Source organism: Eublepharis macularius, chromosome 10 (genome assembly GCF_028583425.1).
Source record: "Eublepharis macularius isolate TG4126 chromosome 10, MPM_Emac_v1.0, whole genome shotgun sequence".
Lineage (NCBI taxonomy): Eukaryota > Metazoa > Chordata > Lepidosauria > Squamata > Eublepharidae > Eublepharis > Eublepharis macularius.
The window spans coordinates 69,703,816-69,717,397 of NC_072799.1; the positions used below are offsets into that span (position 1 = coordinate 69,703,816).

Genomic DNA, 13,582 nt, shown 5'->3' on the forward strand with positions numbered 1-13,582 from the left:
GAGGCGAAGGAGAAGAAAGCGGGAGGCAGGGAGCTTTCAAAAGTTTGCGGGGAGGGAGCGCAGCGAGCGGCGGGCGCGGAGAGGCGGCTGCAGCAGCCAGCAGAGCAGAGCAGAGCAGAGCGAGGACGGCGGAGGCAGAGGCAGAAGCGAGGCTGCAGGGCGGGGAGCGAGAGCCGGAGCGGGGCTCGGCGCCAGGCGCCTGCCTGCGAGAGGGAGGAGGCGAGGCGAGGCGGCGGGGGAAGGAGGGGACCACGCAGAGCCCGGCGCGGCGCAAGCGAGGCGCAACAGCGGCGGCGGGCGGGGGCCGGCAGGCAGGCAGGCAGGCAGGCGCGGAGCCCGGCCGCGGCGGAGGGGGCTGAGCGAGGATGCGGCTGAAGCTGGGCTTCCTCCTGCGCGCCGTGCTGCTGCTCGGCTCCTTCCTGGGGCTCCTGCTGCTCTGGTCGTCGCTCTCGCCCCGCGCGGAGGAGCCCAGCCCGCTGGGCAGGGTCCCGGTGAGTCCTGGCGCCCGGAGGGGCTGAGGGAGGGAGGCAGGCGAGGCGGCGGGGGCCGGCCCTGCCCGCCCGACTGACTCGGAGCTCCCACCGCTCCCCGCTCGCTCCCTCCGGCCGGGCCGGGCGGGGGCGGCTTCGGCTGTCACTGCCCAGGCTGCGGCCTGTGGCGTTGGCGAGGCCTGCGAGGGGGGCGCCCGCGGCTTCGGACGGGGCTCTGCCGGCGCCCTCCTGCTTTCCGGGGTGTGTGGGGGGGGAGGGGGATTGCTGGCGGCGGGGCCGGGGCGGGCGCCTCACCTGTGAGGAGCCCGAGCGCCTTCGGAGACGCCGCCTGCCCGCCCCCCGCCCGTGAGGGGCTCTGCTCGGGGCGGGCGCTGCTGCGGAGGCCCCCTGGGGGTCGGGAGGAGCAGGGGCGGCCCCCCTCCCCTCCCTCAAGGCTGGCCTCATCCCCCCCCGCCATCGACGGCGCCTCACTTGACCGGGGGCGGAGGGGGGGTCGTTATTCTTCGACTCTTAAGAGCAGTCCTGAGGCACATGGCTAGTGGGCGTTTTTTCTGTTTTTGTTGATATCATTCTGGCAAAAGCTTCCGGAGATCAAAACTCCTGCGTTGGATGAAGCGAGGAGGCTCTAGCCCACCGCAGCGTTTGCTCGAATCAAAATGTGTCGCTTTGACGATGCCACTGGCCTCTTCTCTCAGGGGTTGAAGCCCGGTTACCAACACAGGTGGCACCGGCAAAGGCAGCTATCGAGCTAGGTTTTCTCCAGTCAGAAGGATCACCCACTCGTCTTTTTATTCAGCCTGAATGATCACCGACTGATCTGCCATATCTGTGTTTGCAATAACTTAACACAAATGAGAAACCCTACTTTCCCATCGCTATGTATTAGAAGGCCAGAGTGAAAATTTACTCCTAAGTCCTAACCACATTGATGTGATTTCTTAAACGTAAAGCTTGGAGGACAAGAAGTGCTTACTCCAGTGGTGTTGCACATGTTCAGTAGCTTGTTTTAATTCTGGTCACCTTGTTGGCACATCAGAGATCCGGAACCAGGTATACACAGAATTGTTGTGCTAATTTTGCATAAGGGGAACCCAAGGCGCATGCAGGACTTGCTCAGCGAGCATCTCATTGGGCCTGAGTGGTATTGAGAAACCCTGAGTATAAACTTGGTGATGCTGATTTCCTTTAGTTAGGACTGTGACCTTCTTTTTAGCTGGCTATGCTCCTGTACATGGCAGTCTGAAATACAGAAATTCAGCAGGTGAAGCATAGGTCTCCAAGCCTGGAAGATCTTATGTTACATTTCTGTGTGTCAGGATGATCTTAAAGGTGCAGGGAAAGGACCACTTTTTTTTTAAGTGGCAGTTTTGACAATGGTAAGAGAAAGAATCTTAATGTTTTTAAAAACTTACTTCATTTTACCCCACCTTTCTCTCCAGTGGAGACAGAAAGTGGTTTACATCATTCTCTCCATTTTTCCAGAGTTCCAACAACCTTGTAGCTTAGGCTGAGAGTGTGTGACTACTCCAGAGTCACCCAGCAAGCTTTGATGGCAGAGTGGGGATTTGAACCTGGTTCTCCCAGGTCCTAGCCCAACACTCTAACTGCTACATCAGTCTGTGTAAGAAGTAGTGGAGCAAATGTGGATTGTTTCTTGAACAAAATAGTTAAAGTAGTACACTTGTACATGCTCACACACCCATTTTCTCACTGCACTCCCTTAACTGCGGATGATTATTTGTACATCAGCTGGACTTCGTCACCTTCACATTGGTTACTAGGTGGTGATGTGTGCTTATTTTTAAACTTAATAGCATGGCTCTGACTCAAGCATATACAGCCAACGTAATTAACGCAACATTTAACTGCTAATGGCATACACTTTGATATTTATCTCATTGACTGGAGGGGTTGCTTTTGATACAGATCCAGCACCTTTAGAATTTGCTCCCTCGGGGAATGTTCCGATCCTAAGGGCCAGTTGTAGAGAGAGCTGAAAGCAGCCTTCTTTTGTCTAAGCTTTTCCAGATGGGCTTAACTCCTTGGAAACTAGATAGATTTTAAACTGTTGCTTTGTTTTGAATGAGTCGAATGTCTCAGTTGAGACTGGTAGTTAACTGTGTGTTTAAAATCAGAGCAAGATTAGGCAAGTTGTTCATTAGCACACACTGTACAGCTAACTAATAATTTGGCCACTCATAATAAAAAAGAATATTTAGAAGAATGTAGGAGCCACCAGATTATCCGTGGCCTTTGATGCCACGTGTAGGAATGCTTTGACTCTGTCTTGTGAAGTATTCCGTTTTTATTAAGCAGTTCTTCCTGAAATGCATATGACAGCTGCAAGAAACTCAGAGTTGCTGGGTCCAAATGTTAGTAATTATTATGGGGAAGCTTTGGAATCATGATGATAAATGAAATACCTCTTGGGATCATTTTATTTGTCCTTTTGGTTTCCAAGCAGTTAAACAATTTAACCAAATGGATACATTTTTCTATTTATCCATTGTAAGGACTACAAATTTATCTTTTAAAGATTTAAAAAACCCAAATCTTGGTTTTTTAAGAAACCTGTAAGTTTTAGTTTCATGTGAGTGTGACTTCTATAGACCTTGAGTTCACTTGAATGCCTGTACTTGTGTCACTGACAGGAGTTAACGCCAGAAGGTAACTGGAGAATCACCTTTTCTTTACAGAGAGGTACCTCCCTTTTACTACTTGTTGATGGAACTGTGAGACAGTTTCATTCTTTCTCAAGGTAGTTCTGTCCTCCCAAAGAGACTATTTTTGTCTTGTCAAAAGTAGAGAGGAAAAAAACTAGGAGACATCTTCCTGTGACGTCACTGAACATGATCTTGTTAGGGGAAATGTAGCACTCTTGTAAGTATTATTAATGGAGTACAGAGTCTGTGCGATTTAGAAATGTTTAATGATGTTTGCCTTATTTTCTGTGAATCCAGCTAGGAACCAAAGGTAACACACTGAGTATGTGTTGCCCTCTTAGCATTACGAGGTTGTATAGCTTATTAAAGTTCAAATCACACTCTACCAAAAAAGCTGTGCCGGGAGGGGCGGGGGGGAGCATGAAACTTGCATGGTCAAAAGTCATATGGGATGGGTGCTACAGTAAGGAGAACAGTTGGATTAGATTGAGTGAGAAAGCTGACTGAATCCAACCCTAGGGATCCTAGAGAGAAATGTCTTTGTGCCGTGGCTTATGTGACAACCAGGATTTTGCCATCACAGGGCAGAATAGTAGAGGAATCTTAATCGCTACTGCAATAACAATTGTCTTCAAGGTAATCTTAATTCATATAGCACCAGTATGGCTGTAACCTTGATGTCTTGAATGGCCCCTGAAATTGAATTTAGGTCTTTCTGGATCACCATGTTCAGAATGACTGCTGTGCTTTATTCCTTTCTTTATAATCCTTAGGATGGCACAAGATCAGCATTTAATCTATAAAGCTGAATGGAAGGAGAGACATAATCACATCACAAGTTTCACTCAAAGATTCTTATTTGGTTAGGGTGTATGTTGTTTACCCTGTGTTGAAACATAAGCTGGGCAGTAAAAGCCTGGTGGTGGTTACTAACAGTTCAACGTAAGGCAAACTTTAGGTTTCTCTGGAGAAAACATTGATTATGCTTGCTGGTCATGTCTACAATCCAATACAACAGGATTTTGCTGCAGCACCAGATTGTGGCTTGTGCTAGATTGTAGATGGTATGTGTAAATAATAAATATTCAATGCTACAAGACTATTTTCTAAAAATAATTATTTAACAGTAAACTGTCTCTTTCTGAGGGCAGTGTACCATAAAATTAGTTTACAGGTAGCTCACAGGAAAAAAATAAGTTCACCAATGTGTTGTACATATGGACAGAACACCTATTGTTGTGATAGGTGAGAGCTGTGGTCCCAGCCATTTGAAGAAAAAAACTGTCTCTGCTGATACATTTTTTAAAAAGTGGGAAGAGAGAGCAAGCCTCAAACAAGTCTATAAATCACTGCTTTCTGACACTTGTATGGCTTGTGAAATCCTGGACAGTTGAGTACCTTGGTTGCAGAATTTCCTCTTAAATGTGTATTGCTGGCAGCTTGTAAAAATAATACTCTAGGAAGCCAGGCCAAGGAAACAAATTTTCAGGTTCAACAACTCTGTCCTCTTATAGAGAATCACTGTGGATTAGAATAAACTGGCTTGGTTTAATATAGATTCTAAATGCAACTTGAAGTGTTTCTGCAACTGGCTGTGGTAGCAGCTGCTTTTGTTCAGCTGAATAGAGTAGAAAAGATGTAAATTAAAATTGCAGGGTTGTTGTAAGGGCAAGCAAGAGGGGGAAAAACCTGTGCAGCATTTTGTACATTAAAAGGCTGATATAGTCGATCCTTTCGGTGTGGTGTAAGGAAGGGTTCATGCATCTGTTGCAGAGGAGAGGGTTTGGTGGAAGTAAATGACAAAACATTTTGTGCATGAATTTGCTTGAAACGCTGGGTATTTTTTTTCTTTATTTCCCTCAGTGTGAAGATGTATTGGTGTAATCATGTGACATTTTCCCTGAAAATAGCTGAAATGTGTTTTTTAAAACAGGGTTTATAAGAAGTGTTAGAGCTGCACAGTTTTGAATGGAAAAGAAAAATCCTGGTTTGTACCATTGGTACTAAGTTTGGTATAATATTTTCTGCATAAAAAGTGTTTTTCAAGGTTAGATTAAGACAGACTTGTGGGTAGCTGCTTACTATTTGCCTAGATAATAAGATTCGCTCCTAGGCAAGCAGACAAAAGTTTTTGCAAACTGAAAAAGAATCAGTTCAGCTTTTCTTTATGGCCACAATTGATTACCCATAGGTATATGTGAACTACAGCAGATGTCCATAGGTATGTGTGGGCTGGTGAACATTTCTGCTAGCAAATTTTGCATTACTTACAAGTCTGGAATAAGGTGTATTGGAGATAGGTTGCAAATGGTAACCTGCTCATTTACTTATTTTATTTATTAACTTCATTTGTACCCTGCCGTAGTCCCCAGTGGGAGACACAAAGTGGCTTATCTAGTTCTCCTCACCTTCATTTATCCTCACAACAACCCTGTGAGGTAGGTAAGGCTGAAAGTGTGTGACTGGCCCAAGATCATCAGCAGGTTTCCATGGCAGAGTGGGTATTCGAACCTGGAGTCTCCCAGATGCTAGTCCAGTACAGGAACCACTACACCATATTGGCTGTCATATGCTGTTATAGTGATAAAATATAGGATTGTATTTTTAACGAGTATTAAATGACATGCATTACATTAATTACATATAGTATTTATTTGTTGTCCTCAAGAATGCTGTCAGCTAGTATAGCAGTGAGGTATTGTAAATTTGAAGGGATACACTGATGACGAAACATTGACAATGACTGCAGAACAAGATCTTTAACTTCAGCACTAAGGCTGTAATAAATCTTGAGTGTCAGGCAAAAGCAGCAGGATTACTGATGTGTTTCTCTGAATGCACACTTTCAGCTTCATTCAAGCAGCGAAAGCCATCTCGGGTCATTTGTAAGAAGTCTCATGTGGGATGTTTTTTAAAAGCAATGTAAGAACAGGTCTGAAATGGAAAACAATCATAGTGCATTCTTTCCTGACTACCTATAGGGTGTATAAAAGATGACTTTCTTACTTATAGATAGGGTGTGTACCGGATGACCTTCTTGTCACCTCAATCATCTGTATTCAACCCTAGGCTGGAAAACTGTATTCTGTTGCCAGAAAAGGCTTTGTGCAGGATTGCTGGGCTCAAATTGTTTGGTTTGTTTCCTAAAATTAAAGTGTAGGGTTGTGGGTCTTTGTTGGAGGGTTGCTAGGGTAACACTGTTAGGGCCTCTTGGGAAGTCAAGCTGCCCCTGGGCACATTTATCTTTTCCTCCACCCTGCTGAAAATGGATCTGGAATGGGAAGGACGGAGAAACAGGAATGTACAAGGAAGTAGCTTGTGGAACGTACAAGGAAGTGGCTCATGTTATCAGCTGGTTTTAAATCTAAGGAAATGAAAGGGAGCAAAATTAGCAGACTTGAGCCAGTGAGGCTTGGGTTCAAATGTCTATTTGGCAACGAAGCTCACTGGGTGATCTTGGGCCAGTCGCTGTGTCTGAGGGTAGTCTTGTATCACAGCGTTGTTGTGGGGATGTAGCTTGGTGGGGTAGGATACAAATAAAACAAGTAAGAAAGCTTTACCTTTATACGTTCCCACCCACCCTTTCTTTGCAGTGCCACCACAGGTTTTAAATGGCTGTGCACAGTGGAACTTTTCTGACCCTCCTTCCCATTGCCTACTCCCCAGGGATTCCTGAAGCCCAAAAAATCCTCCAGAACAGTATTTTGTGGTGCATGAGGGCACGCAGACCAAAAATTGGCAACGTCTACTTTGCGTGTCAGACCACCTGCTAATTCCATGCAGGGGTTCCTTGGATCCCAGCCAGTGTTTATTTTGTCTGTTAGCAGTTTGTCAGTGCTAACAGTAAATGTTTAAATGCGTAACAAAATGTACTTACCATTATAAACCAATATGGCAGGTGAAACTGTAATTTGAATTGTTTTTGTCTTAAAATTGTTGTAGAATTTCCGTGTCCGTAATACTGCTGGGAAAAGCCTAGGCTTATGACCATCTGGGCTCCAAAATGTAACACTAGTGCCTGGCAGTCAGCAATTCCGTGCACGCTGCCCTAGGATTCCCTTCAACACAGCAATGGGGATGGGACTGAACTGCCTGCATACTTATGCAGACTGTATAAGACTGCTCCTGGGAATCTGAACGTTTTTGCAACGAATATACTTAAAAATATATTTGAAATTCTAATTGAGAACAGCATCTTGTGTTAAGCTTTAGATGTTTTAGGATCATCTGCTTATTTCCTAATTGAATCAGAAACAGCGGAAAGGTTCTCTTGAACACAAGTTTAAATTTTCTAGATCATCCAGAAATTATTTATATTGATTTATTCTCCACTTTTCATCCCAATGGGGACCCAAAGTGGCGCACGGTTTTCCCCACTTCTTCACAACTATCCTGCGAGGTATGTAAAGCTGAGAAAGAATGACTGGCCCAAGGTCACTCAGTGAGCTTCACCAACAAAATGAGATTCAGGCCTGCACCTCTGAGACCACAGTCCAGCAGCTTGCACCAATACACCAAACTGGCCTTTGAGTAATGGGTTTAATAATGGTTTTGTTTACAGTTGTACCTTTACAGTAAAATAAAGCATCTGTTACATTTATGTTTCATAATAATGCAGTGATCAGGGAACATGTTTTCTACATATGTATAAAAATAATATATTAGGAATATGTTTACTAAGTGTGTACCTAATATGTCTTTATATAAAGAAAGCAGCATACTGCTTCAGAGATCATTTATGTGAATTGTTATTTAGTTTAAGAAATTTGAATGTTTGAAAAAGCAATTTAACTATTGTTCTCTTTAGAAGTACTTTTTCAGCTGTTCTGATAACTGCAATCTTAAACACATGGTTCGTTCTGTATTTTTGAATGCAAGAACTTGAACAATGTTTATACAAGAATTATCTCCATTTCACGCGCAAGACTTTTGCTGTATACGTGGCTGTAACTAACAGGGGTGCTATGGATGCATTTCTCTGTGCACCCCTAGAAACGAGAAATTGGGCATTCTGAAGAATTCAACATTAACATCACATAATGTTATTTTTCCTCCTGCCGGATCTGGAAGGTATAGCAGATTCCCACCTGGCTTTTCTGGGCTGAGCTGAGCTGGGAGCGGGGAAGGATTGGACAGCTGTGCAGTTAGTACGTCTTTGTTTTTAGCAAGCCCTGAAGGACAAGATTGGACTAAGTGCTGGTGGAGCTGCAGCCAGTATTGGTGGGCTCAGTGTTTGCCAGACTTGCTCTGTCCCCCTTCCCATTGCCAATTTGGTACAGTGGTTAGAGGGCTAGATAATGGACATTTTCCGCAAGGCTGCACAGTGGCAACCAGGACTGCTCTTGAGGCAGATAAAATAACTCAGGCAATCCAGACTGTCCTGGCCAGAAGGCAACTAGCCGGGCTTTGATGCAATCCTTCCCAACAGAAAGTTTGGGAAAGATCACAGAAAAGTGAAAGAAAACTTGGGTGGTGTGGTGTGTGAAAGCACTATGATGCTGCAGGGAAAACAAAGGGCAGTCCTTTGATCAGATACCCATCAGTCATGAAGCTTCCCAGGTCACCTTGAGCCAGTCACATCTATCTCTCTTAGATGGTGCTGCATAGCAGAATGCACTTAATTCCTGGACTATGGTGCACTCTAAGGCTGATTGGGGAGATGCATCCGAATGCTATTTTTCTTTTCCTTGTCTTCCCACCTCTCCCTTGTTGGATTGATGTCTGTAGGGCTGACTGCTGTGTAAACATACAAAGAATGGTGCTATTTAGCAAATTACAGACGAGAGGAGGAAAAGCTGAGAAGCAAGTGTATGTGGGGCAAATAATGTGTTGAGAATTAAGTAACTTTTTCGATGACCAGCTTGACTGAATGGGTTTAACTGCCAGGGGGAAATGGAAATGTCCGTATTATGATGATGTTACAAAGAGAAGTTATGTATTCATACCGTAGAGATCACCTTTCCACCGTCCTTGATGAATGGGGAGCCCATATGGGTAGTCATTGGCTCCTGTAACTGTACAGAAACTCAGTTGCTGAGAAAAATCAAAAAGAGTCCAGTAGCACCTTTAAGACTAACCGGGTGCTACTGGACTCTTTTTGATTTTGCTACTACAGACTAACACGGCTAACTCCTCTGGATCAGTTGCTGAGAGCTTCCCTCCTCCATACCAAAGAATTCTGTTGGCTGCGGGGAATGGCAGGGGGAGGCATTTGCATGTGGTTGGTCTGCCTGTGTTCTCATGGAAGAGCGAGAGTGGGGGGTTAGTGGGGCTGAGAAGCTGAATACTGCTCTGCGCTTAATGGCAGTGGGTCTTCCTATGGCTGCTGGCTGGCAGCAAGATCCTCTAGCCTCGCCCAGGCACTGCAGAAGAGGTGGAGGAACAGGTTTCTTTTTCTTCAACAAGTAGCCCCAAGACCAGCAGAACCTATGAAATGTTCTGCTGGGCTTAGGCTTCAAAAGGAGAGGAAGCTGTTGTTGTTCCAAGAACCTACCTGCCTTTCCCAGTTCACAAACAGGCCTGGGAAGGCCTAGATGGAATAGGACAAAGACCATATTCTGATCTAGACTTGCCCAGAGACAGCTTCGCAGCTTAAACCCGTTTCTAGTTACCTTCCCTTGTCCTGATAGGCGTGAGCATGAAACAATGGCATGAGCTTGCTGTGTATAACATAGTAAGATGGTTTTGTATCCATTGATAACTAGGTTTATATGAAAAAGGTAGCTAGCATCTCATCCTAGTGCACTAGATTCAAATATATTCTTAATTCTGTTACCATCTGTCTGCACTCTACAGTCATTCAATAATACTTGCAAACTCATGTGGACCAGCATTGGGTTTAAGGATACATGACAAGTATGAACATGCAGTTGTAGTGTTTCTGATTTTTAAAAGTTGTCACTGACCATTTTTTTTGGCTCACCAGAAAAAATTCTATGGTGTACATATGGTGGGGCATGGGTAAAAGGAGATATAATTTTGGTGCTCTGCACACCCAGGGGAAAAAAAAAACTTCCTTATGTCCCTGGCTGTATAAACTTTAGTGCTTGATAATGCTTTGCCAAAAGGAGAGAGAGAACAAATGCTTCAAAGTGTTTGCTCTGAAAGGGATTATAAATGCGGAAAATGAAAGGAGTTTTCTGTTGATAAGACTTAGTATCTATATGACACTTTCCCTAAAGGCTTCCATCCCTACTGTATTACCAGTGGGGGAGAATGATGCGAATAGTGGCTTGCCTAAGGCCACCCAGTAAGTTGATGGCTAAGGTCAAATTTAAACTGGGGATTGATGTTCCCTGAGGCTTTTACATCTAGCATCCAGTTATTTATGAAAGTTTTTGTTGATGCCCTATAGACTGATTGTGTTAATGTAGCAGATCAGAATAAACTGATTCCACTTTATCAGGTTCCTCTAAACCTTGTTTGGAATCTGATAAAACAGGACGTAGATCCTGTCATTTTCCCATTAAGAAGTGCCAGCTCAGTTCAGTAAGTCTGTGATCACCAACATGCAGCAAGAGTTCTCTGTTAAGAGCTGCTGTGGCTTAGTGGTTAAGTGGCTGGACTGTGAATTGGCAGTCTGCTAGTTCAACTCCCACTGCTGCCACGAACTCTGCAGGTGGCCTTAGGTAAGCCCCTCCTCTCAGCCCTAGCTCCCCAGATGTATTGTGGGGATTATAATAACACTGACTTCGTTCACCACTCTGAGTTTGGCAGTAATCTGTCCACCAGTGCTGCTGCTCTATGTGCTGCGCCAGGCAGCAAGGCAGGGTTTCATATGTAGTATCCCTGCCCCTGGGCTTATCAGTCTACAGAGATCAAATTACTGACATGCTACAGTTTTTTGGAAATCATTTGCTGTACTCAAGAAGACATCCTGCACTTGTGTAAAGTTAAAGATAACATTTTCAATAGACATTCGTGACATCTGCAGCAGGGGTGGGGCTGGGAGATCAAAGTTCACTTAAAGCTGAGAAAGGGAATCTACAGGCAGGCACTTGGGCAGTGCTTTGAAGTTGCTGCCAAGTGTCCATTTATAAAGTCTCTCTAGCGATATTTAAAATGTCGCAGCACAGAATAACTATTACTCCCCAGAAAGCATTCCACTTGCAGTGTATTTAATTCCTATTCTTCATTCAATGAAGGATTCTGATTGAGTTTAAAAGTGAGATTAGATATTTTTAAACAATATATTACTTCAGAGAATAGTTGAATGTCAGACAAGGCGGAAAGCAATTTTTAACAGTGAGATTCTGAATAATACCATGTGGAACAATATGTGGCATTGTTTGTAATATCCGTCTTTTAATACTGATGCATTGCATTCTGCCTTCTCATATTTTATCTGTCCGACTTTGATAGGTATCGCAGATGACTGTTGCGCATGACTTCAAGCCCTTGATACCAGACATAAGAGGATTCTGTTTTGTTTCTAAAATCCCTGCCTTTTGTGTAGATTGAAGAGAGATGCTTAATAATATTTGTGTGTGAAATGAACAAGTAGGGTCACAGTGTAATTAAGGCAAAAGCATGATACGGTTTTTTAATATGCAAAATGAATAGCGCTGGACTATAGAGACTATCTCCAGAGACAGAGGAGGAGGATGCAATTAAATGATCAAAATCGTACTGGTAAAAATACTATCATAAAAATTTTGTTATCAAGAAGATACTCTGTGGTTGGTTTGATTATGTTTTGTTATTGGTTCTCTTGCTGAATTTTGAGATGAAACTTAATGCCGATCCTGGCATGGTTTTCTTAAGCATGAATTTATGATGAATTTTATTTAGTGTGTTCCTTTTAATTGCTTCATCTGGTATCTGCTCAAACACCTATTCCGTAGGAACTTTTCAAATAGGTGAGATGCTTTTCTCATTATTATGTTCCCCCTCCCATCTCTACTCCCCCATCTATTACACTGTGGCAGATTGTCCTTGATGTAAATCCATTATTGTTCTCAGCCTGGTTTACATAAATACGAAATTTTCGTCTCTGAACATTGTATCAGTCTGAAGACGAGAGAGATTGAGGACAGGCCTCAAACTGTGCCAAGTTTAAGAGTCAGTGGGTTAGATAGTATTAAACAGATTTGTGGACATAAGAGGGGAGGTTTTCCCCATTCCACTATAGTCCTCCAATTCCCCCTTTATCAGCTTCTGGGGGGGTCTCCTGTCCCCCAGGAGCAGCATTTTGGGGAAGGGGGCTTTTTGGGATACAGCAGGATGAAAAAGAGAAAGTTGCTCTCTGTGAGCGCTTATGGTTCATTTCAACATGATCCAAACTTAGTATCTTAATATTCTGAACTGTCACGTGAACGTTGAATCGGAAAGTAAGATGATTCATAGAAGAATGTACTTTAATTTAGGAATGGATTAACTACCTGTTACTAATGAAATGGCAGTTTAAAGGGTTACGAGTCCCTGGTTTTTACCATAGATATGTGGCAAATGTCTAGGGCATTGCACAGCTTTGTGATGTCACTTTCAAGTCTGAAACCCAAAGTGATATGGCATCACCATTTTCCCCCTTATTTTGTTTCTGCTGGTCCATTGAGCACACAAACCTTAAGGATGCCTGCCGTAAACAGTCAACCTAGCCACCCAAGTTGCTATTACTATATGCAGGTTTATATTTGATGTGGGTCTGTGGCAAGACTGTCAGACAGATGATATTTTCATACTCCCTGCATGCACTCCCCCCCCCTCCAGAACACACACGCTGTAAGGATCTGCCAAGCAACTCTCAAAAGACTTCACTGCAGGCAGTAAAAGAACTTTATTGAAAAGCTGCTGGTATCATGAGCTTACTCCCTCCTTGTCAGGAATAATTTTCACATGCAAGCATCAAACTTATATAGGCTTCCAAAGCGTGGGCAAATTCTAAAATCCTCCCCCCCCCCCGCTCCTCCCAGTCTAACGGTCAGCTAAGCTCAGTGGGAAAGCATCTAAGCTGGAAAACAGCAGAATTTCAAGGTCATGACATCTGGGCAGGCCCCTCTTCCCAGACTAAGGAGAGAGGCCCTGGTGCAGTTCAGAGGAGCAGTTTGGTGTAGTGGTTAAGAGCGCAGGACTCTAATCTGGAGAGCTGGGTTTGATTCCCCACTCCTCCACTTGAAGCCAGCTGGGTGACCTTGGGCTAGTCACGGTTCTCTGGAGCTCTCTCAGCCCCACCCACTTCACAGGGTGTTTTGTTGTGGGGATAATGATAACATACCTTGTAAACCACTCTGAGTGGGCATTAAGTTGTCCTGAAGGGCGGCATATAAATCGAATGTTGTTATTATTATTATAGATAACAGCAGGAACAAATGCCTCCCTTGCATTGTTTCACATCGCAGGTTGTGTAACATTTGCAGTCCAGTGAAAGAATAGCCTCAGCATTTAACCATAACCATAACATAAAACATTATACCACAATCATGACAGCAG

The 13,582-nt window shown here is 44.0% G+C and overlaps 1 protein-coding gene across 2 annotated transcripts in view; it reads left to right on the plus strand.

The window, feature by feature from the left end:
- The first annotated feature begins 319 nt into the window (after positions 1–319).
- Positions 320–13,582, plus strand: part of GALNT7 (polypeptide N-acetylgalactosaminyltransferase 7) — a 65,924-nt gene continuing 52,661 nt past the window's right edge. For both annotated transcript variants that reach the window (XM_054989731.1, XM_054989730.1), the window contains exon 1: positions 320–491. In XM_054989731.1, the coding sequence (XP_054845706.1) occupies positions 366–491 (126 nt within the window). In that variant the 5' untranslated portion in view covers positions 320–365. The remainder of the gene's footprint in view (positions 492–13,582) is intronic.